At 62.5% G+C, this 22727-nt stretch overlaps 2 protein-coding genes across 8 annotated transcripts; one reads left to right on the top strand and one right to left on the bottom strand.

The window, feature by feature from the left end:
• Nucleotides 1-99: 99 nt before the first annotated feature.
• CRTAC1 (cartilage acidic protein 1) lies at nucleotides 100-13970 on the top strand. 6 transcript variants are annotated; one of them, XM_051619125.1, is made up of 16 exons: nucleotides 100-172; nucleotides 4081-4277; nucleotides 5554-5750; nucleotides 6674-6804; nucleotides 7449-7605; nucleotides 8190-8324; nucleotides 8614-8759; nucleotides 8951-9087; nucleotides 9744-9826; nucleotides 10343-10443; nucleotides 10528-10696; nucleotides 11140-11285; nucleotides 11419-11461; nucleotides 11922-12065; nucleotides 13268-13393; nucleotides 13755-13970. In XM_051619125.1, the coding sequence occupies exons 1-16, from the start codon at nucleotides 125-127 to the stop codon at nucleotides 13880-13882; spliced, it is 2088 nt and encodes a 695-aa protein (XP_051475085.1). In that variant the 5' UTR covers nucleotides 100-124; the 3' UTR covers nucleotides 13883-13970. The 6 variants fall into 6 exon arrangements, with proteins under 6 accessions (XP_051475085.1, XP_051475086.1, XP_051475083.1 ...); XM_051619126.1 differs by lacking the exon at nucleotides 11419-11461 and having other exon boundaries at nucleotides 13755-13851; XM_051619123.1 differs by lacking the exons at nucleotides 13268-13393; nucleotides 13755-13970 and adding an exon at nucleotides 12324-12951.
• A 1529-nt stretch (nucleotides 13971-15499) lies between these two features.
• On the bottom strand, nucleotides 15500-22029 carry GOLGA7B (golgin A7 family member B). 2 transcript variants are annotated; one of them, XM_051619130.1, is made up of 5 exons: nucleotides 21949-22029; nucleotides 16615-16740; nucleotides 16068-16220; nucleotides 15820-15921; nucleotides 15500-15683 (listed from the first exon to the last, which is right to left on the bottom strand). In XM_051619130.1, exons 1-5 carry the CDS (start codon nucleotides 22003-22005, stop codon nucleotides 15579-15581), a joined length of 543 nt encoding a protein of 180 aa, XP_051475090.1. In that variant the 5' UTR covers nucleotides 22006-22029; the 3' UTR covers nucleotides 15500-15578. The 2 variants fall into 2 exon arrangements, with proteins under 2 accessions (XP_051475090.1, XP_051475091.1); XM_051619131.1 differs by lacking the exon at nucleotides 21949-22029 and adding an exon at nucleotides 17611-17665.
• Nucleotides 22030-22727: the final 698 nt, after the last annotated feature.

Below are 22727 nucleotides of genomic sequence, written 5' to 3'. Positions count from 1 at the left end.
TTGGCAGCGGCGCCCCTCACCCCGCTCATTGGCGCTGCTGCCACCGCCCGCCCCTTCATAAGGCGCCGCTCGGCCGGGCCAGCCCCGTCGGAAGCCGGGGAGCGCCGGAGCCGGGCGGTGCGGGATGCGCTCCCCCCGCCGCCGCGGGGGCGCCGCGCAGCCCCCCTGGCCCGTGAGTAGGAGATGGGTTGCTGGTCCTTGAAGTTTCCCGGGGACGAGGGGGTGGTTTTCAACTCCGGCACGGTCACCGGCCCGGAGAGAAGTTAGTGGCAGGTGGAGTGGGACCGGGCTCGCAGCCTGTCCCCGCGGCGTGGAGGGGATGCAGGGCGGCAAGGCGGGAGGAAGGAAGGTGAAGGATGGGATGGGAACGGGGATGGAAGGATGCTGGGCTGGGGGGACCGCGCTCAGAGGATGGAGCAGTGATGGAGATGTGGGCTGGGACCGGGGTAGTGCTGGCAGAGGCATCAAGGTAGTGAGAAGCAAGAGATACCTCCTCTTTCTGTGAGGGTTTGTGCTTGGTCGTGGCTGAGCCTGTGGAGGAGCTGGGGCAACGGAGACAGAGGTCCAGCCGTGCATCTGCCTGTGTGGGAAGGGGCTGGCAGTGTGCTGGTGGGTCTGAGCTCCCCAAGGACCTGGTGTCCCTCTGGGCTGAGCTCAGAGGCTGAGGTGACTGCTCATCTCCACACTGCATTAGCTGCTGCTGGCTGAGCCCCAGCATGCCAGGTCCGGCACTCAGGAGTCCTGCATGGGAGGGGACAGGGATGGGCCATCAGGCAGCTGAGGAATTTGGGCCCGTTGGAAGCATCTGTGATGGGATGCATGCACAGGCCAGGGTCTGCAAGAGGCGTGTGGGAGGGAGCAGCTCTGAGCCCACAGCAGGCAGCCAGAGCAGCGGGTCTTGGGCTCACGGGCTTTGGCCGGAGCAGAGGCACTGCAGGGGCTGGGCTGCTTGGGGCTGAAGTGCTGTGGAGGGGGCACTGCTGGCCTCCCTGGGCAGCTGTGCTGCTGGGTCTGTGGGATGTCTCCTGCCTGTCTGCTGCCCTGGTGGGAAGAGCTGTGGTAGCCTGGGAATGGCAGGAATAGGAATATGATGTTAGTGGGGCACATGCAGCATAAGGTTATGGGGTGCTACGATGTCACCATGTTGTCACTGCTCTGGGGTGCCTTTGGGGTATGATGAGGCCCCTGCGCGATGTCCCGCAATGTCATAGCGCTGCTGGAGATGGCTGCGGCCCGGCCTGGGATGGTGCTGCAGTGGTGGAGCATGACATCACTGGGGTGCGTGGTGTGGCAGGCAGCAATGTGACAGTGGTATGCAGGATGGGGTGGCCGCACAGAGCACCAGCTCCCACCCTCCCCATGATGTGGGCTGAGGACTACAGATGTGCATGTGGGTACAAAAAGAGTCCTAGGGATAGCATCTCCATACTTACGTTGAGGGGTCTGGGGCACAACGCCCTGCCTGGCCCATGGCTCCCTTCCCAATCTCATCCCACCCTCCCCGCAGGACATGGCCAGCTGCAGCCATGTGTGGAGACAGGTGAGCCCTACATGCAGCATCTCTGCCATGGGGCCAGCACCCTTCCCCTGTGCTGTCTGGCTGCAGCCTGGGTGGTGGTAGCACCCCTGCCTTGCTCCCACCCTCCCACTGCCTTTACCCCTGCCTGACAGCTTGGCTTCCTGTCACCAGGCTTAGCCATGCTGAGCAGGCACCCTGGGGTAACCGCAGCTCCTGGGGTCACCTTGCCACCAGGTGCCACAACATAAGCCAGGACGTGGCTTTGCTGGGACAAGATTGGCTGAGCTCTGCCCTGTGTACAAGCAGGATCCTTCACCTCAAACCTCAGCTGGAGCTTCAGGCTAGGGCCTCGGTGCTGTCAGCAGCACTCCGGGAACCACGAGGCCTTCCCGGTCTGCCATGCAGAGCCTTAGCCTACCTCCCTCCCCCTTCCAAAAATGGCCTGGCCCTGGGCCATACATCCCTTCCCCATGGCACCAAGCACCGGATCCACTGGGAAAAGCCTTTTGTCTCCAATCAGGAACATTGTTTCCTCCTGGAAAGTCTCCATCCAGCCTGCAGGGATTTTGGCTGCAGCTCGATGGGGTGCGGGAGCACTTGGGGAATGGGCCAAGCTGCGAGGAGCAGGAGGAGAGGCAGAAGAGGGAGAGCCCTGTTGGAGGCCTGGGGACAGCCACCCACCTCCTGGCTGGGGCTGAGGGGCACTGCTCTGCATTGGTGGGAGCTGAGTGGCAGCCCTGCACCCGTATGTCCACATGTGGGTGGCTTTCCCCAATGTTTTAGTGAAGCAGTGTGGGGGGGTGGCAAAGGCTCCCCTTCCCACTGCCTGGCACTGTGGAGTGACACCCTGGGACTGTCCCATCCCTGTGCAGCCTGGTGCAACCTCATCACATGTGCCTTGCATGAGGCACCTGCACCAGGGGAAGATCCGGTCTCCTGTCCCTGGAAAGCTGTGCCAGACAGGGTGGCTGTGTGATGGGCAGAGTGGCCCAAGTCTGGTTGGATGGTGAAGAGCATGGTGCCAGAGGGGGGCTGTGGGAGGATGTGGGTCAGGACAGGGAGGGAATGGGAGCAGCACAGAATAGAGCTGTGGACACAATACACATGCACATCCACACTTGCATCTGTGCCTGGAGATGGGTGGGATTGGAGTGGGGCCTGTGTGGTGGGATGCAGGGGTCTGGGTGTGTTGGATGGTGGGGCTCAAGTTCCCCTCTACAGATGGAGGACAGCCTCTTCCTACCCAGCCAAGTGGACAAGAAAGCTATTTGCTTGTGGCAGGGAAATCCTGTGCCCCAAAGACCCTTGGGATCATTCCCATCCCTAGAGGAGACAGCAGCAGGCTGCTCCTGCAGCCTGGTGCATCTGCCAAAATCTAAACCACCCCACATCTTCCCTTCTCCAAGCTGGGCACGTGGCACCACACAGCTGCTGCAGCTGCTACAGCTTTCTTTGCTGGCAGAGTCTGCAGCATGGGGATCTGCTGGCAGTGTGGCTGTTCTCCCCTATCCCTGTGCTGGGGCATGGTTCTGGCTCCCCAGGAAGTGGGGGCAGCCCTGTCCTGTGGGATGGCATGACTACATGGAGCAGTAATCCTTGCCTGGTGGCTGAATGCCTCCGGGCTGCAATGATGGGACAGGTTGCTCTTGCTCCCACTGGAGCACCGGCACATGGGTTCATGCACACAGCCCAGGGGCATGCAGCTCACTGCTGGGCTTTTTCCTTCTGGAGGGGACTGCCTGGCCTGTGACAATGGCTGGCCATTCTGAGTGCCACCTTGCTCGTCACCCTTGCTACAGCCAGGTCAGAGTCAACTCCAAAATCTCCGCAGCCTTGCCAGCAGTGCTGGCAGGCACCGTCCTCCGCAGTCCAGGTTAATTGAGCCTCTCCTCCCAGCGTCCTGTTCCTCCCAGCATCTATTTCCCATGATTACATCCCTGTGTGGACACATTCCCCGGCCAGCCTGGAAGGAGCACACGCCACATTGCCCCTGGGTCAAACAGTTCCAGCAGGGTGGGGAAATGGAGGCATACAGGAATCACCTGGCAGAGTACCCCCCTGGGCTCCCCCAGTTCTGGAGGACCAGACAGCTGGACAGGGGATGAGCTCCCCAGCCAGGTGACTGCCTGCCACCTCTGACCCTGTCAAGAGATCAGTGATTGGCATTGTGACTTGCCAGGAGCTTGGGTGCTGGTGGCCCTTTGGGGCAGGGCAAGCTGGGGCTGAGTCCAGCTTCGTCAGCACCCGACAGCCTTCTTGTTGCCTCCTTGGTCCCTCCCATGGGATGGGCTCCGGTGGCCGAGCTCCTGCTCAAACCTGGCTCCCTGCTCACTGTGGTACAGTCCTGTCTCAAGGAAGCCTCAAGGGTGAGCTGCAGCCAGGAGGGTCTGGGGTATCAGAACTGTGGCAGGGCCCAGGGGTTGCAGGGCTGGTGGGGTGGCACAGGCTGGGATGGGTGACAAGGGGTGGAAAGAGAATGTCTCTTGTGCAGGGGTGGTGGGGAATCTTCAGCACCACAGAGCACAATCTCCTGGAGCTGACGGGCTGCAGGTCTCTCCCAGGTGCCCAGGATGCTGGTGCTGTGCCTGCTGTCCCTGGCCTGGCTCAGCGAGGGCTCCCAACGCAGTGAGCCCATGTTTGTGGCTGTTACCCACCGTCTTCTCCCACCTGACTATGACAGCAACCCCACACAACTCAACTATGGTGTGGCTGTCACCGACCTGGATGCCGATGGTGACTTCGAGATTGTGGTGGCAGGGTGAGTGATGCACCCAGCACCTTGATGACAGTGGGACCTGGTGGCCCCGCAGGCCAGGAGCTCCATGCTCTTCCATGGGCATGTGGCCTGCTTGGGGGCTACTCTGCACAAGAGCGATGGGGTGGGGGTCTGCATACACCCACACACCTGTGTGTGTGCACTCACATAAGGTGTTGATGCCAACTGGGTGCCTGCTTGGGGCAATGTGGGTGTCCCCATCCCAGCCCTGGGGCCAGGTCTCCTCTCTGAGGTGTGGGGCAGCTGCCCAGTGGCCAGGGTCTACCCTACAGTGTGGAGCCAGCGTGTCCCCGGGCCATCTCAGCTCCACTGACAGGACTCAGCGCTCTCCAGAGATTCAGTTAATTGGCTGGAGGTTTTTTTTAGTCCTTTATTGGAATGATGGCTTGGAAGGGCTGGCAGGAGCTGGGGAAGCAGGCAACCATGTGCTGTGCTGCCAGTGCCTGAGTGGGGCTGGACACGGAGCAGCTGTTGCCAGCAGGTCCGGCACTGATGAGGGACAGCAGGGACCATGGCACAGCTGTGAGCTGCCAGCACACTGTCTCTGTGCATGCACCACCATGCTCACCCCTGAGGGAGGCTTGCACACACAGGTGTGCTCACCTGGAGGAGACCCCTCACTCCCACAGAACCGCTCTGGGAGAGGGGTGCAGGAATCAGGGCACCAGAGTGGCAAGAGGAGTTTGGCCCTGCCAACTGTCTTGAGCATCACCCTGGGGCAGCAAACCACAGGCAGCCCCGGGGGCACACAGAGGGGCCTGGGCCACTACTCCCAGCAGGGCTGAGCCAAGCAGCCAGCTGGGGTTTTGTAAGCGGCCACGGTGCCCGTTGTATAACTTGTTTACTGGTGCACCCGCCAGAAGCAGGCGGAGAGCCTGTGGGGAGCGGCATGCCGAGAGGATTTGCCTGGCATGCCAGTTTCCTTGCCCTAGGAAAGGGCTGCAAGCAGGGACCTGTGCCCCATCCTTCCCCGCTGGTTGCCTGGACCCAGCTCCTGCACTAGCATTCCCCTAGGGATGCCTGACATGTGGTGGAACAAATCCAGGCTGAGCCCACACCCGCACAGCTGGAAGCCAGCCCCCCATGTGGGTGCTGAGGACAGCCTGGGGTCCCTTGTCTCCATGAGCCACACAAGTTTTTGCTATGCCCATCATGGGGAAAACTTGGTGTCACATCTTGTGACGCCCCAGAGGTGGGAGAGGGGCTTTCATCTTGTCCCCAGGCCTCAGGGAGCCATTGTGCCTGCTCACTCCCACAGGTACAACGGCCCCAACCTGGTGCTCAAGTATGACAAGGCACAGGGGCGGCTGGTGAACCTGGCAGAGGACGAGTGGAGCTCCCCGTACTACGCGCTGCGGGACCGGCAGGGCAATGCCATCGGCGTGACAGCCTGTGACATCGACGGGGATGGCCGTGAGGAGGTGTACTTCCTCAACACCAACAATGCCTTCTCCGGTGAGCCCCACCGGCGGCTGTGCCCTGAGCTCCAGACTCAGGGGGAGCTCCCGGCACGGCCGCCCGCGACCTTCGGCGTGTGAGGGATGTGTGCGGGCTGGAGTTAATTTCTCAGTTGAGTGGCTCCATTGATTGATGGCAGCATGGGCGGGACACTGAGCCCAGCCAGTTGCCAAGTCAGCATTTCCAGCTGCCCACCACCCTCCCCACAGCACCCCGAGTGGGATGGCAGTTTCCCTGACATCTCTGGGGCTGCCCCTTCACGGAGACCTTCCGCTGCAAATCCTAGCTGTGCCCTGCACCAGGCATGGCTTTCCTGTGCCAGCTGGACCAAGCCAGGCCTAATTCTGCCCTACCAGTGCTGTCCCAGCTCCTAGGATGCCTGTCCTGAGGACTGGACCATGATGTGACAGCCCAGCACTGGGCATTCCTGAAGCTCTGTGGGTTTGTGCTCTAGCCAAGCTCTGCTTCATGTCCCTGTCCCACTGCCCTGACCTCCACACAATGGATCTGTCTTCCTGATGCTCATAATTACCTGGACTGGTGGTACATCTGTCCCTAAATCAGGTGCTGCCATCGGTGCTGTCACGGGCAGAGCAGCTCACTGCCTGTGCCTGGCACTGCATCGATTTTTTACCTTTCCAGGGATGATCTATGGGGCTGTGCCCCATTGGGACACATTTTACCTTAATGAGTTGATTCTTCTGCTTGTCTCCTGGCTGCCCTTAAGGGTCACAGGCACTTTTGCAGCAGCACTGTGGCCCTGTGGCATTGCCAGGGGCTGTGGGGAACAGAGCAGGGGTTTGTGCTGCTCTGGGAAAAGGGTACCCCTTCCACAGCCTCCCCTTGTCACAGGGCAACCTCCTTGGGAGGAGGCGGGAAGCTGAAGCCCCCTGACCTGTGCCCACCTCCCCTCTGCCCAGGCATGGCCACCTACACAGACAAACTCTTCAAGTTCCGCAACGGGCGCTGGGAGGACCTCCTGAGCGACGAGGTGAACCGAGACGTGGCCAGCCGCTTTGCCGGGCGCTCCGTTGCCTGCGTGGACCGGATGGTGAGCAGGCAGGGCAAGGTGGGCTGGGGGCATCTCTGCTCCCTTCTCACCTCCCACACACCTTCAGCCCTCCCCTGTGGGACCTCTCCCCTTGCCTGAACACCAGCCCCATCCCAGCCCCAACCAGGGCCAGGGGTGCTCCCCAGCAGCCTCTGGCTGTCCAGGCAGGCAGCTCCCTCCAGCCATGGGGACTGTGGGCACCTGTCCACACTGTTGCTGCCAGCTGATAAACGTGCCTGTCGAGGTGATTTATGTTCCTGTCACCCGCTCTTTCTTCTTCCTCCTCCCACAGTGGTTTGTTTCCAAATGATTATCACTAAATCAGGGTCCAGCTGCTTCACGGGACAAGGCGAGCTGTGGGGATGGGTGGGGGACTTAGCACATCAGGGGTGCTGGCGGGGGCAGGGTGCCATGTGCCAGCACCTTGAGCCTGGGGACAGCAGAGCTCCTGGAGGTAATGGAGCATGTCCATGCTCCTGGGGTAATTTTCACCATAGTCTTTGCAGAGCTCTTGCTCAGCACATGGTAGCAGCACCTGGTCCCATGGAGCCATGAGAGCATCCAGCCTTACAGCAGGGATCCCCTGGTCCCCGTGGATTTGGGTATTGGGTGGGTGGGTGCTGAGGAGCTGCCGCCGGCCACAGGGCTCCGGCAGGTACTCCATCTACATCGCCAACTACGCCAGCGGCAACGTGGGCCCCCACGCCCTGCTCGAGATGGACGTGGCTGCCAGCGACCCTGCCCGTGGTGTTGTGGTGCTGGTGGATGTGGCCGCCCAGGCTGGTGTCAGCAAGTACACAGGTACCTGGCCGCTGGGCACGGGGAGCGTGGGACCCCAGTGCAGGCAGGGCAGCGCAGGCAGAGCGACCCGTGCCTGGTGTTAGGCTGCCTGACTGCCCCATCTAGTGGCAGCCCCACGGCCCGTGGAAGGGACCAGGCCCACGAGATGCTGACCCAGGACCCCTGTGCCCATCACCTTGCTCGGCAGCCAGGTTGATCCCCCCAGAGCCCACAGGGTCAGGAGTGTGGCGTGGGGATGCGGGCACACGAGCAGGTCAGCAGGGAGTTTGCCAGCCTGCACGCCACGCAGCCCCGTCACCGCAGGGACCACTGCTGTGCCCCGTCTCCCCAGTGGTAACTTGTCACTAATTAGGAGTGTTGTCACCATGGTGATGGCGGTGATTAGGGTTGAGAATGACACAAGCGGCTGCCAGGCCCAATTAGCTCCTGATGAGAGAGAGAGACTGAAGGAGGGAGGGGGGCAAGGAGGGAACGCTGGGGGTCCCGGGAGCCCCTTGTGGGCAGTGCTGCAGGAGGCATGGGGGGCGTAACCCCTCTGGGGCAAGGTTCTGGCTGCCCCCTCACCTGAAGGCTGCTGTCCCCAGGGGGCCGTGGAGTGGCTGTGGGCCCCATCCTGAGCGAGAGTGCCTCTGACATATTCTGCGGTAATGAGAACAGCCCCAATTTTCTCTTCCACAACCGGGGCGATGGGACATTCCGAGACGTGGCTGCTTCTGTGGGTGAGTAGAGGGAGTGGGGGAAACACGCGGGTGTCAGGGACCCCAGGGGCAGGGCTGGTTCTGCCAGCCTCTGAGTGCTCAGGCAGGCTGAGCGCAGGGTGCAAGGACAGGCCTGGGGACCCAGAGCCCTGCTGACCATGGGGGCTGGATGGAGTGCACCAGGGCATCTGTTAGGGCAGGGATACTGCTCTGCATGGGAGGCAACCCTCTGGCGACCACTGGGAGCATCCCAGGGAGACAGAGGCAGGGAGGGGGTCCCGTCTCCCCCTGTCCCCTTGCCACTCCCCAGGGCTGGATGACCCCTACCAGCATGGACGTGGTGTGGCACTGGCTGACTTCAACCGCGATGGCCGGGTGGACGTGGTCTACGGCAACTGGAACGGGCCACACCGCCTCTACCTGCAGAGTGGAGGTCCTGGGCGCATCCGATTTCGGGTGAGGACTTGGGGCCAGGAATCCCTCAATGTCATCTTTGCTGCCAAGCCTCCTTGGCCAAGGGGCCTGGCTTCACCAAAATTTGGCTTCAAGCCCCAATTCCCAGTGAGGAGGGGACCCGAAGCACCAGAGTGGGAGCCAGTGTCCTGTTCTCCTTGTCCATTGTCACCCCGTGCCTGTCCCTCACACAGGACATCGCCACCCCCAAGTTCTCCATGCCATCCCCTGTCCGCACCGTCATCGCAGCCGACTTTGACAACGACCAGGAGCTGGAGGTTTTCTTCAACAACATCGCCTACCGCGGCTCCTCGGCCAACCGCCTCTTCCGGTAGGGGCCAGGGGGGCCGAGCAGTCCCCGTGGCACAGCCAGGCTTAGAGGGCTCCTCTCCAGCAGTGCCACTGCTCGGGCTCAGCTCATAAAAGGCACCGTGACTGAGTCCTTCTCGGCATTATTACCAACCACTGCAATCGTGCCTGCAGCAGCCCCCAGGGCCCCTGGCACCACTGATTAGCAGCAGTGTGGAAGCTTGTTCATGGCTCCTGTTAATTGTGAGGGTCAATTCCTTGTTACTGCTATGTGACACGTCCTTACCTGGCATGCGGGGTTGTAGGAGCTGGTTGTCCACCCGGTGCTGACACTGGTGGGTGGGTGGAGGACAGTGGCATGGTGGGGAGCCCCTGTGGGGTGGGTGCGAGGAGGGGGGAGGTGGTGAGTCTCCTGTTCCAGAGGAATGCAGCAGTGTTTGGAGATAGTGCTGCCGCTCCACAGTTCAGACCCACAAGATCCAGGCTCTCGTGACATCCCTCTATGGAGCAGGGAAGTGAGGTGTCATGTCAACAGGCAGGGGCTAGTCCCATCCACCCTGCATCATCCTTGGGTGCCACCAGGCCTGTCACCTCTCTGCCAGGCTGCTCAGAGGACACTTCCTGGGAGCTGCTGGGGGCCACAGGGGCTGGTACTAATGCCCTGTCTATGCTCTACAGGCTCATCCGCAGGGAGCACTCAGACCCCATTGTGGAAGAGCTGAATCCAGGGGATGCGTTGGAGCCTGAGGGACGGGGCACGGGTGGGTCTCCCTGGCCCTGGCAGTTGGAGCCTGTACCAGTGGTATGCCACAGCACTGGTGGCACCCTCCACGCCTGGGGACTCTGTGTGCCTGGCTATGTCACCTGCCTGCTCCCCACCAGCTCCCTGGAGCCCCCATTACCCAAGAGCTGCCCCAGGCTTTCTCCATCTGCCTGTACCCAGCTAACAGAGCTGTCTCCAGTTGCTCCTCAGTGCCTTGCTCTTGGCATCTCCTTCCTGGATGCCCACTGTTCAAACCCAATCTCTGTGTTTGGGAGGGGGCCAGGCAGCCTCCTGTGTCTCACAGCCTACTAGGCACTGCCTGCCCCTGTCCTCCCTATTGCCTCTGGAGGTGACCCACCAGATTGCAGGGTCCTATCCATACAGGGACCCTAATACCTGCACTGGGTCACCCATTTTCCCTATTGCCCCAGCAACAGCACTCCTGGCAATCCAGGATGTACTGCTGAGAGATGTAGGGCCAGGCACTGGGCATTACCTGCTCCTGTCCTTGCAGGGGGAGCAGTGACAGATTTTGATGGAGATGGGATGCTGGACCTGATCCTGTCCCATGGCGAGTCCATGGCACAGCCTATCTCCATCTTCAAGGGCACCCAGGTCAGTCAAGCAGAGGGTCCTTACGTTGTTCCTGTCCTTTCTGCCTCTCCCAGCTCATCCTCCTTGTTCCCTCCTCTCTTGCAGGGCACTGGCAACAACTGGCTGCGTGTCATCCCCCGCACTCGCTTCGGGGCCTTTGCTCGGGGGGCCAAAGTGGTGCTGTTCACCCAGCGCAGTGGGGCCCACCTGCGCATCATTGACGGCGGCTCGGGGTACCTCTGCGAGATGGAGCCTGTGGCACACTTTGGACTGGGTGAGCCAGGGCAGCGGGGGTGGGAGCAACAGGTTACCTGCACCCCTAACCCTTGCCAGCAACCCCCTTGATGGGCTCCTGAGCCCTGCACCCTCTCTGGTGGGCTCCAGGGGAGGCTGTGAGCAGGGTGCCCAGCCACTGCAGCCCTGCTGCAAGGGGTAGCTGCTAGCTTCCCCACCCCTTGCCTGCTGTTTTGCCCTGTGACAGGGCTTCCCTGCCTGTTAACCCTCCCCTGGCTCAGCAGGGTGTCCCTGCCCGCTAGCATTGTCCCCATATGTGCACCCCTTGGGCTGCTTCCCTGTGCATGCCCTGTCGGGACGGGCACCTGGGACCAGCTTAGGGAGCTAGAGGCAGCTTTGCCCTTCCATCCCTACCACCCCCCACCTCCTTCCAGCCCCTGCCCATCCTGGATGCCCCCTCTCTGATGGGCTGCCCGCCTGCAGGGCGCGACAAAGCCAGCAGCCTGGAGGTGACGTGGCCAGACGGCCGTGTTGTGGTGCGAGCTGTGGCCAGCAGTGAGACCAACTCTGTCCTGGAGGTTCCCTACCCCCTGGATGTTGCGGAGCCACTCATGCCTGCCCCTCTGGAGGTGAGGGCAAATTGTGGTTGCAGGGAGGGAGGCTTTAGGAGCAAGAAGGAGGAGCTGGGCTCCGCTGGCTCAGTGGCTGCTCCGGGCTGATTCCTCCCTGTTTCCGGGGGTCTCTGCTTCTCCCCAAATGCAGTGCGGGCAGGGATTCTCCCAGCACGAGAATGGACGCTGTGTAGGTGAGTGGCTGCTGGGGGCACAGGCTGCATGTGTGCTGCAGCATGGCCCCATGAGGGGCACGAGGGCATGTGGGGAGGTGGCTGGGCATGCAGGCAGGGCTGCTGCATGGCTTGATGTAGGGTACAACTGCCTACACATGGCTTGGGAATGGGGGCAGCAGCACGGCTCTTGAGGGGGACTGTGGTGTCATGGGGAAGTGGAAGGAGCACTGTGCCCAGGGCAGGAGGCACAGCTGGCATGATGCAAGCATTGCACTGGAGCCACAAGCAATGGAGGGCCAGCAGGAATGCAGCAGGGGGGCTATGGCCATGCCATGATCCTCCTGGGCAGAGACATGGTGTGTGCATGGCTACCTCTGGGGGGGTCATCCAGCAAGTGCAGGGATAACCCAAGAGACCGTGGCCAGAAGCACCAAACTCCCAGCCCAGCCATCTCAGACCCAGGCCTCTCTGCTTGCAGACATGGACGAGTGCACAGAGTTCCCCTTTGTTTGCCCCCGGGATAAGCCTGTCTGCATCAACACCTACGGCGGGTACCGCTGCCGCAGCAACAAGCGCTGCAGCCGGGGCTTTGAGCCCAATGAGGACGGCACAGCGTGTGTGGGTGAGTGACAGTGGGGATGCCCTGACCCTGAGCCACTGCAACCTGGCCAAGTCAGTGGGCAGAAGCCTCAAAATACCACCTTGGGATGCTGTTGCAGCCCTGTCAAAAGCCTGGCTTGCATCCTGCAACCTGCTGGGTGGCTGCCCAGCCTCATGCACCTCATCTCTGTATCTGTTCATCCTGCACTCCCTGCTGAGCCCCCACTGATTCCCCTTCTTTCTTTCTCTCTCTTTGCTCCATCTTTCATTGTCTGTGCAGCTCAAGTGGCCTTTTTTGGGGGATATCCCTCTGCTGGGAGCTGGCCTGGGCCCCCCCCACCGTGCCCTCCTCCCTCTAATCCTTGGACTCTGCCTTTGCCTCTATGCACTTTAACCCCTGCCAGAGCAGCCTTGGCAGAAGGACCGGCTGGCCTCTGCCTCTGCCTCTTTCTCTCTTTTCTCTCCATGTCGAACCACCCTGGAAGCGCCGGCTGTGCCCTGCTGCGGTGGGCACAGAGCCCAGTTGCCTGGCTGTGGCGGGGCTCACCCCTTGCACCAGTGTCTGGGAAAGCAGCCCCGGGGCAGCACACCTTTGGCACCTCCCTGCCCCAGCACTGCCCCCGCCACGCCGGCGCCTCCCGGGCGGTCGCTTGCTCCGTCGCCTTGATACCGTACCATGTGCCTGCTGGTTTGGCCTGCGACGTGTGTGCTTCACCTGCTCCCTCCTTGGTGACGGCGACCACCCTCCCCAGCCCTGGCAGAGGAGGGTCCCCCGGGGCCCTGCGGGGGAAGGACCCTCCTGGTCTGTTTTTTTAATGTATTGACCCCACTGTTTGGAGTCAGATCCTGCTCAGTCTTCCAGCCCCAATCCCAGAGAACCCTCCCAATAAACTATATCCTGTCTATTAGCCTGGCCTGCTGAGCTGTGTGGGGCAAGGCTGTGTCCACATTTCTGCCCACCCTGCCCTGGGGCTGTACTGAGAGGGGGGTGGGGGAGCCCCTCCAGCATCCCCCAACTCTCTCTGTCCCTGGGACAGGAGCCAGCTGGAGGAAGCACTGTGGCCCTGGACAGCTCTGCCCCTGGCCAGCCCTGGGAGGCATGGTCAGATGTGCAGCACTGGAGGGGGTGGGTTGCAGCAGGCAGCCCTGCCCACACAGCAGCAGCAGGGCTGTGCTGCCTTCCTGCCGTGTGCTGTAACCCTGTGTCACTCTTCCCACCACCAGACATTGACGAGTGTGCCCAGGGCTTACACAACTGCAGCCAGCTCTGCACCAACACCCCTGGGGCACACACCTGCCAATGCCACCCAGGCTTCCGTCCCCTCGACCCCACTGCCAGGCACTGCTTGGGTGAGTACTTGCAGGCAGCGGGGCTGGCAGCCTGCTGTGCCCCCCACCTGCTGCTGCCAGGCACAGCCATGTTGTGCCTGGCTGTGCTCTCTTTACCTGCTCCCAGGCCACCCAAAACATGGGGGACAGAATGGACGGGTGGTGGCTGTGCAGGAGTTGATGGCATGAGGAGGCATCTGCCACCTGGCAGCCTTGGGCACAAGTGGTGGCAGGACCACAGCTGTGTGGGCACAGGCATTGGAAGTGCCTTTGAGTCCCAGCTTCACAAGCTGCCCCCTGCCCCCTCCATTCCCTGCCCTGCCCTTGCTGGATGAGCCCTGTGACCTTGGGATAATTCTGACCCTCTCCCATTCTCTTCCAGACATAGATGAGTGCCAGGCACAGCCTGGCCCATGTGACCACATCTGCCACAACAGCCCTGGCTCCTTCCACTGTCATTGCCACCACGGCTTCTCCCTGGTTGCAGGAGGGCGCTGCCAGCACAACTAGCCTGTCCCAGCACAGCCAGGTGCCCCCCACTTGCCTCCAGCCCCACGCTGCCTATGCCCACTGCCAACTGAATAAACCCTTTCCTGCACTGGTTTCCCTGTGGGTCCCTGTCACTGGGGCTGCAGAGCTGCCACATGGGGCTGTCCCTGGCAGCCCAGGCACTGCCCTATATCTCACTCTTATTTCTCCCCATGCTCATCCTTCTTGTGAGGATCTGCAGCCCAGTGTGCTGGGGGATGCCCAGCCCAGCTCTGTGCCCCCCACCATTGTCCCCCTACCCACTAGGATGCAGGACGACACAAGGCAGGTGGTAGGGGATGAAGCATGGGGTTTATTGAGGAAGGTCTCCATGCAGGGGGGCCCCAGTGGGAATGGTGGGGCCAGGGCCACCCCGCCCACATGCCATGACTGAGCCAAAGGGAGTCCCAGAGGGCAGAGTCTTCTTTCCAGTACCCTGGGAGAGTAATGGTGGCTCCATTCGGCCCTGCACCCAGGCACAGGCTCTTCTTCTCAGGGTGCTTGGATGTCACAGGGACCCCCCTATTCCCCCTCATCTGACACTGGCATGTGAAGCCCCATGCCTTGCAGCTGGACCCAGGTGCCCTTCAGGATCCCACCACAGGCCAGGCTGAGAATCAGGGTGCTGGCGGCAGATGCATGCAGGACATGTGGGCAGGGGAGGGCTCAGCAGTAAGAGAGGAAGAGTCCTGGCGGAGCTGCTCCACCAGGCACCCTCCCTGCATTGGGGCAGGTCATTGGGCAGAGCGGGCAGAGGGGTGCAGGCAGCCAGGTACAGGCAGGATCTGCCAGGTCTGGGCAGGGAGCCTGCCTCGCCCATGCCACAGCTCAGCTTGGGCCATGCTGGGCAGTGCACAAGCCCGGCGCATGCAGCCAAAGGGCAGGATCCTGCCCAGAACTGCAGCTCCCTGCTCTGGGCACAGGGTTAGGGGTTGGGGAACTTTTTTGGGTCCAGCTAGGGATGGCACCAGGTCAGGCAGGCAGCAGAAGCAAGGGCCCAGTGTCGTGGGCAGCACTGAAGGATGCCCCTGGCATGGCTGCTGCTGCCAGATGGATCAGGGCATCTGGCCAGGTCTGGGAAGCAGCAATGGGCAGCATGTGGTGCAGGGCTGAGGCAAATGCATGGCACCATCATGCAGATGAAGCGGCACCAGGGCTCTGCCAGGCTCCCTGGGCAGTGGGCACGCCATGGCTGAGCCCACCCTGCAGCACCAAGAGTGGGATGCCCCACGGAGGGGGTGCAGCAAGTGCTGGCAGTGCTTGTGGGTGTAGGGCTAAGCCTCCCCTTCCCTAAGTACTGCCTGGGGCTTTGCTGATCCCCTAGCTTCCCGACGCATGGCACGCAGGGCATTGCCCGCAGCAGGGCAAGCTCCTTCACTTGGGGCAGGGGCAGCAGCGTAGAGCACCCAGGGGGCTGTGGGAGCCCCTTGGCACTGTTTTGGCTCAGTGGGAAGCACCTGGGATGCCCCAGTACCAGCCCCTGCCCACAGTGGGTCTGAGCAGGGGCAGAGACACTGCAAGGAGCACAGAGCAGGGGGGGTGGACAGCCCCAGTGGGCAGCCCCTGCCTCCTCCCACCCACCCTGGGCTCAGAAGCGAGTGCTCTGGTAGTGCAGCCTGCGGAGCTCGGAGAGGCCACTGTCCCGGCAGTACGAGTCCCTGCAGGGACTCTCTGCCAGTCACCGGCCCCCCACCCCGCCACCCCCACCACCGCTGCTGCTGCTGGAGCTGCCACTGCTGGAGCTGCCACTGCTGCACCGGTCCTCGTAGATGGAGATCTCGATCTGGGCCCTGCTAAGGATCATAGGTGGGATGTGCCAGCTGCAAATCCAGTCACCAAGCACCTGGTCCTGGTGTCGCCCCACCCCTCACCCCTCACCCTTGTCATTCCCCCCCAACACCTTGCTGACTAGAGGATACGACCCTCATGCCACGTTCCAGGGGGTCGGTGAGCAGCAGTCCCCGTGGTGCATAGATCTTCTCGTTCTGCTCCTGGATGTACTTGGAGATCTTCTTCAGGACCTGGTGGCACATGGAAGGACACTCAGGGCCTGCCAGCCTTTATGCATGCTCTGGCCTCCACCTTCCCTGCTCCCTCTGCCATCCCTGTGCCCACTGCCAGGCCTACAGCCATGACCATCCCTGAACCCTCCCCTGAGGCTCAGCACCTTCTCGTAGTGTGTCTCCATGCAGAGGAAGATGAAATAGGCAGTGGCACAGGCCAGGCACCCCTCCAGATATGAGCTGCCCCCGATCTTCTCTGCCTCCGCGTAGAAGCCATTAAGGGTTTTCACTGTTTCTTCAAAGAGCTGCCGCTCAATCTAGAGCAGAAACTGGGGTGAAGAGAAGTCCCTACAGAGGCTGACCCCCTACACTGCCCTATCCCCCTCCCTGGAGGGGCCTGTGGGCCACTTAACTCCCTTCTCCCTCTATCTGATGCCTCAGCTCCCTGGCCCCTGCCCGCTGCCCACCCATGCCAAAACCTACTGAGCCTGCAGCCCTTCACCAGAGCCTCCTGGTCCCCAGGAGCACCCAAACCACTGCCAGCCACTGAGCAAGGTGGCTGTGATGGCCTGCACCCAGCAGTGTCATCTGGCCCAGGGCCATACAAAACCCTCTGGGTGCCTCATGAATTCAGAACCCTTTCACCCCCGAGTCCCCAAAGGGCACCAACAGAGGGCATCTCCCACCCTGTCAGCCTGTCAGGATCCCTACCCGGCTCTCCAGCTCAGGGGGGAACTTCGTCTGGAACTGGCATGTGGTCCCGTCACTGTAATCCCGCTGCACGAAGACCTTGGTGGCCAGGGAAGCGCTGCGCCGCAGCTCCTGCAGGCTGTGCACCTGAAGGGCAGCAGGGTGAGCTGGGGGCTGCAGCTGGGAGGTGACAGGCGTTCCAGGTGGGGGCTGGGGACGCCAGGTAATGCCATTCCCCCAACGTCAGGGCACGGGAGCTGCAGGCTCGAACACCCCGAGCAGAGAGACGCCAGCATGGGCTGTGTCACGCCACGAGCACAGCTCGCCTGCTACACGCTCAGCTGTGTGTCCCCGGTGGGTCACAGTTTGGGGAGGGGACAGCCCCCTGTCCCAGACAGCCTCCTGGCATGCACGTCCCGGCAGGAGGAGGGAAGGGAACAGGAGCAGGGGGCCGCCGGCAGCGGGGCTGCAGTGGCAACGCAGCAGGGGGTGTCTGCACAACAGGGACCGGTGGCAGGCGCCCAGCCCCGGCAGCCCTGGCACCCTCCGGGGTACGAGGGTCCACACCAGCCCCCTGGGCAGCCGTGTTGGGGCTGGCTGTGCCAAGGGCGGATGTCAGACCCCGCCCTGTGCTTCCCCTTAGGTGACGTGGGGACACCTCCTGCTGTGTGCCCCACAACCCCTCTCCCCCTGACTCGGGTCCCACCCACGGTCCCTGCAGGAGGGAGCCCAGCCCCAGCTGCTCCTTCCAACCAGGGCACCCTGCATCATTCCAGTCACACCCCTGCCCCCCCCCCCCCCCCCCCCGGCCTTTCGGAGCACACAGACCGCGCACCTCACCCAGCCCCCAGCCCCACACTGACCCACTCCCCAGCCCATCCCCCGCGGACCCCAGCCCCACGCTGCTCTCCCTCACCGCGGACCCCGAGAGCGGCGAGGCGAGGGAGGGCAGAGCGGGGGGCAGCTCCGGGAGGTGCCCGCTGCAGGGGTGGCCCCGCCGTGCCGCCGCGCACCCACCTCCGTGGCCATTGCGCGGCGGGCGCCCCGGCCGGGCCGTACCAGGGGCGGGGGGCACCGGCGGGGTACCGGGAAACCGGCGGTGTGCGGGGGCCGTGCTAGGGGACCGGCGCTGTCCGCGGTGCTGCTGTGCCGAGCGGCGGAGGCGGGCCCGCCCGGCCCGTGTGCGCAGCCGCCCGGCCCCGCACGGCCCGCCCCGAGGCGGCGGGGATGGGCGCCTGCCCCTACCGCCACGGAGCCTCTGGAGGGCGCGGCCCTGTTGCTGGGGGCGCTGGTACCGGCGTCCGGCTGCCCCTGGACCGGCCCCAGCGGGGGGGCTGCGGGGGGGATTGCTGCTGCTCTAGGTCCCAGCTGTCCGGTCGACACCTCGGGTGCCGGGGCGCGGCTGCCGAGGGGATGCGGCTGTCGGTCCCTGGGGAGAACTGGCTGCCGAGGCGGTGCTGCTGAGGGTGACGACGAGGGGGGGACTGGGCGTCCGTGGGGCTGGCCCGGTGAGGATTTGGGGGAGCGGCTGTGGAGCTGGCAGCCGGCCGTGCCAAGGGGCCTCGTCTGAAGCGGTTTGTTTGCGAAGGGTTTGCAGCTGCCTCTGTGCTCTGGAGCGGGTGCTGCAGTCCCAGCGCACGCAGACATCAAAGTGGAGACCTAACGAGTTCCCTGTTATCTCTGCTCATTGACAGCTCAATCACAGATGGAGAAATGCCAAACAGGGGGAACAGAGTCTCTCCCGAGAGGCATAGGAGGGGGTGCTCACAGCTGGAGCTGGGGTGAGGCGGGAGGGATGCGGTGGCTGGGCACAGAGCCATTGTCAGGCAGGAGAGCAGCCAGCCCTTCTCTCAACACCTGAGCAATGCTGAAGGCAGCGTAGGGCCCTGCCAACCCTTCTGCTCAGGCTGCTAACACAGCAGAGATCCAGCTGCCTGCAGCACAGCGGCCCTGACTCCCAGTCCCTGCCCTGAGCAGCGGCCCAGGGCTCTATGAGTAGAGGCAGAGCCCTGGGGTGGTTGGTGGGCAGCCCTTGCATCCTGGAGTGTGGCAGGGTTTGGGACCAGGGACACGTGCAGGCAGGGATCCGAGTTGGAGAGCACATCTCCTCCACAACAACAAAACTTTTTGGGGAAACCTGCAGTTCCTGGGGTCCAGAGCAGCCCTGAGCAGTGGCTTACACCCAGTGCCACAGAGCCAAAGCCCCCCTCCGGGGGATTTACTCTCCTACGTACACACACATGCAGGCATTTGTGCGTACACTCAGATGCACACACCTGCCTAGCCCCCCCGCCGTGCATCTCTGGCCATGCACCCTTGAGCACATGCATGTGCTCACCCACCCCAGTGTGTCCCCAGACGCTCCCAAGACCAGTCCCTGCGTCCCAGCTCCTTCCCGTTCTGCCAGGCAGCGCCCTGCCAGTTGCCATGGCAATGCTGCTCCTGCCGGGAGATGAAGTTTGCTCTCCCCCGCAGGGGACCGAAAGCGTCCTGAGGCGTGCCAGCTGTCCTGGCTGTCCCAGGCTCTGCCCACCTGCCTACACCCTGTGATGCTGATGCTGTGATGCTGTCCCAGAGATGTCCCTTCCAACCCAGCCCAGGGACTGGACCCTAGATCCTGGGCTCCAGCCTCCTCACAAGCCACAGATTTGCTGTCTGCAGGACTAGGGCATGTGTCAAGGTCCATCTTTCAGTGGGACATCTTCATCCCGTCGTGGGGACGCACCTTTCCCCAGCCATACTACCGAGGAACAAGAGTTGCCCAGTGGCAGGCAGGACAGGGACAGTCTGGACCTACCCCACAGTGCTCATCCCTGCACAGACCCTGGCTCTGCCTGTGGTACCTCACAGTCCCTGGATTCTCCAGACCCTACCAGGGCTTGCCAGCATCCATGCAGGATGCACCAGCACGGGCTTTTCTTTTTTTTCCTAGGACAGAATCTGCCCTAGGAAACTAGATCCTGTTGTTTCCCATGCAGAGGGGACAGACTACTGCCATGCTATGCTATGTCATGCCATGCCATACTTGCTGTGCCCTGCTGTGCCATGCCATCACTCCCAGCAGGGCAGGGAAGAGGTGGAGGGGCTCTGGTGTAGCTGATGGGATCCCAGGCAGTAGGAGCAGGGGTAGTGGGGGCTCAGGGCAGTCACAAAGTGCTGTGTGGCCCTGCTGCCCCCCTGCACTGTGTGGGGTGCTGGCAAGGTGCCTGCAGCAACAGAGCTCTGGCCTTTCTGCTCTATCTGCTGAGCCCAGAGAGGCTATTTTTAGGCTGCCTGGCAGCAGGGGTGGGCACTGCACACATGGCTGCTGCCAGATCTGCCCTTACTGCCCTGCTTGGGTCACCCCCTGCTCCTGGAGCAAGAAGGCTCTGACCTGTCCTGCAGACAGACCCCAAAAACCTCCCCCTGCTTTGGCTGACCACCCAGTTTCCCTTCCCCTGGCCCCATGGGACAGGCGTAGGGTACATTTGTGGCCCCAACAGGCAACCCCATGCAGCCAGCACACCCATGCCCATCACACCATGGCAGCTATGCCCCAGCAATGCCCCTGGTCCGGCCCTTGCATTTGACTCCCAGGCCAGTGGTGGAGGGTGTTCCCAACTTGTCCCCAGGTGCACAGCATTGTACCCCCGTCCGTGCACTCCAGCCCTCCCTGCAGTCATAGCATGGTGGCTGGGGGCCATGAAGGGCTGCTGGAGCCCCACAGCCAGCCCAGGACAAGCCCCTGGGGCCCCATCCTGCACCTGCTGCGTGCTGAGCCCCCTCACCTGCCCCTCAGGGCTGTCAGCAACTCTCGCTCCACTTCAAAGGAGCCACGGCAGGGCCAAGCCCTGGCAGCTGCTTCTCATAGTGCTGGAGAGGGGACTTCATTAAAAGGATAGGGGGGACCATGAGCTCACTTCCCCAGTGAGGACAACAGTGACATTTGGGAGGCTGCAGAGACAGTAGGGCAGGGTGATTAGCTGATAACCTTTCCTGGGAGACGCCAGGTGTGTACAACAGTGGGAGGTGGAGTGAGCTGCTGGAAAACAGCTCCAAGTGCCTCAGCCTGCATCCTCAGACAGGATGAGGAGACTCCCAAACCAGGGACACCCAGCCCTACCACTTGGACAACCCGAGGATGGGCACCCTGAGGATGGGCACCCCTCTGTGGCACCTGCAGCACCGCCATGTCTGTCTGTGCCAGCCCCCAGAGGTGCCAGGACCCCATTGTCCTGTAGAATGTGGGGGCAGCCCTCCAGCACATCCACAGGGGAAGATGCTTGGGTGGGGGCGTGCAGAACCCTCCCGAGAAGGGGAGAACAGGAGGCACATGTGGTTTCAGAGGAAGGTGCCAAGGTCCAGCTTTAGCACAGGTGCTGGCTGGGAGCCAAATCTGTGCTAGGATAGCCCCTGTGCCAGGGACAGGGCTGTGCTTGGAGCAGACATGGGTGGCTTTTCCCAGCTCCCCAGCAATGCTGCAGAGAGGGTCCCTGTGTCCCTGAGTCCCCATGCAGAGTGCCACCCTGCAAGGCAAAAGAGCTCTTCCCCATAAGCATCTGCACACAGGAGGTGCCCCCTCCCTGCCCCACAGAAGGGGGTCTAGGGACCAGCAGTGAACAGGGGGTCTGTGTGCAGGCCAGCAGAAGATGGGCAGGGCCAGAAGCTGCCAAGGGGCTGGATGGGTGCCAGGCCGGGAGCAACGCCAGCTGCATTCCCAGGGCTGCTGGGTGAGCTGGAACGTGTGTGGGCGCAGGGCAAGTGCATGGCTACTGCTGCCCCTGCCTGCTGCCTGCCCTGCTGGTTCTGTGCCCCTGGGTGCCCCCAGATGTGCTCCAACCTCCCTCAGCCACCCCTAGGCAGGCCCACCCCTGCAGATCCATGCTGCCAGCCCTGCTTTGCCCCCTGTGCTGGGGTGCTCTCTCCTGAGAGATGCTGGAAACCCTGGGACACCTGTCACTGCATGGCCAGCCCCTGTGGGATGTCCCCTCCTGAGGGTCTCTGCTCCCCTGTGGCTGCAGCCTATGCCTGGCACTGATGCAGCCCACAAGTCTGGAGTCCCAAGAGTTTGGGTTGGTTCTGGAACAGGACAAACAGCCAGGGAGAATGGGGGGAGGAAAGGAGGATGGAAGAGAGCCCACCCAGGCCTGGGGTTTCTATCTCTGCCCACAGCAGCACCCTAAAATGTGACGGGAGAGGGAGCAGGGAGACAGCAGGAGAGGATACAACAGAGGTGGCCAGGACCCTGCTCAGCATTTCATTTCCTAAGACCCTCCCTCTCCCTTGGCTCAGACCTTCTCTGTGCTACAGCCAGGCACAGGTCCCTGGGGAGGGCCTGGAGTGGTGAGGGGTCACCCCCAAGGTATGTCCTCTTACCATGCCACCCTGGCTGGGCGTCCTCAAGGTCCCCACAGTGGAGGGAGCAGCCCCCATGGCCTTGCTTCTGGTCTTGCTGGCGTGACAGGTGACATGGGTGGTGGCACAGCCAGCTCCCCAGAGTGACAGGCACAAGTGTCAGTTTCCCAATTGGCTGTGCAGGTGCAGGACGGGGACACAGGCCTGTGCAGACAGGACACGGAAAGGTAACAACTCCAGCTGCCCTGGGGCCACCCCCTTTCCCTAAGTTCAGCCAAGATCTACCTGTCCTGGCTGCGCTCCTCCTCCCAGCCCTGTGGCATCCCGTGTGGTGAAGGGTTAAGGAAGCAGTGGAGGTGCCACAGGGACCCCTGCAGCACAGAGGCATGGTCTCAGCTTAGGGACAAGGCTGCCAGGACACCTGGCAGGGTGGGAGCAGGGGGGGGACAAACCTCTCCTGGGACCAGTCCTGCTCCCCCAGCATGGTGACGCTGCCAAGAGGTGAATCAGTGGCTCTAATGAAAGCATCGTGACAGATGGGGGATGCAGACCAGCTGGCAGGAAGCCCCTCATTCCCCCCTGCTGCCCCCTGGTCCTGTCAGCCCCCTTGTTTTCATCTGGTGGGGTGCCAGCCAGCAGAGGGTACTTGACACCCACGTCCTGGAAGGGACCATGGGTGCTGGGGGCTGGACCAGCCTGGGTGACAGGGTGGGCTGAGAGCCAGGAACCAGCTGGTGGACAAAAGCAGGACAGCACCAGTACTGGCAGGGCTGCAGGAACAGCCCAGGGACATCACGCAA

This window comes from Apus apus, chromosome 4 (genome assembly GCF_020740795.1).
Source record: "Apus apus isolate bApuApu2 chromosome 4, bApuApu2.pri.cur, whole genome shotgun sequence".
NCBI lineage: Eukaryota > Metazoa > Chordata > Aves > Apodiformes > Apodidae > Apus > Apus apus.
Note: the sequence above shows the minus strand (reverse complement) of the source record. Positions and strands in the feature narration are given on the sequence as shown.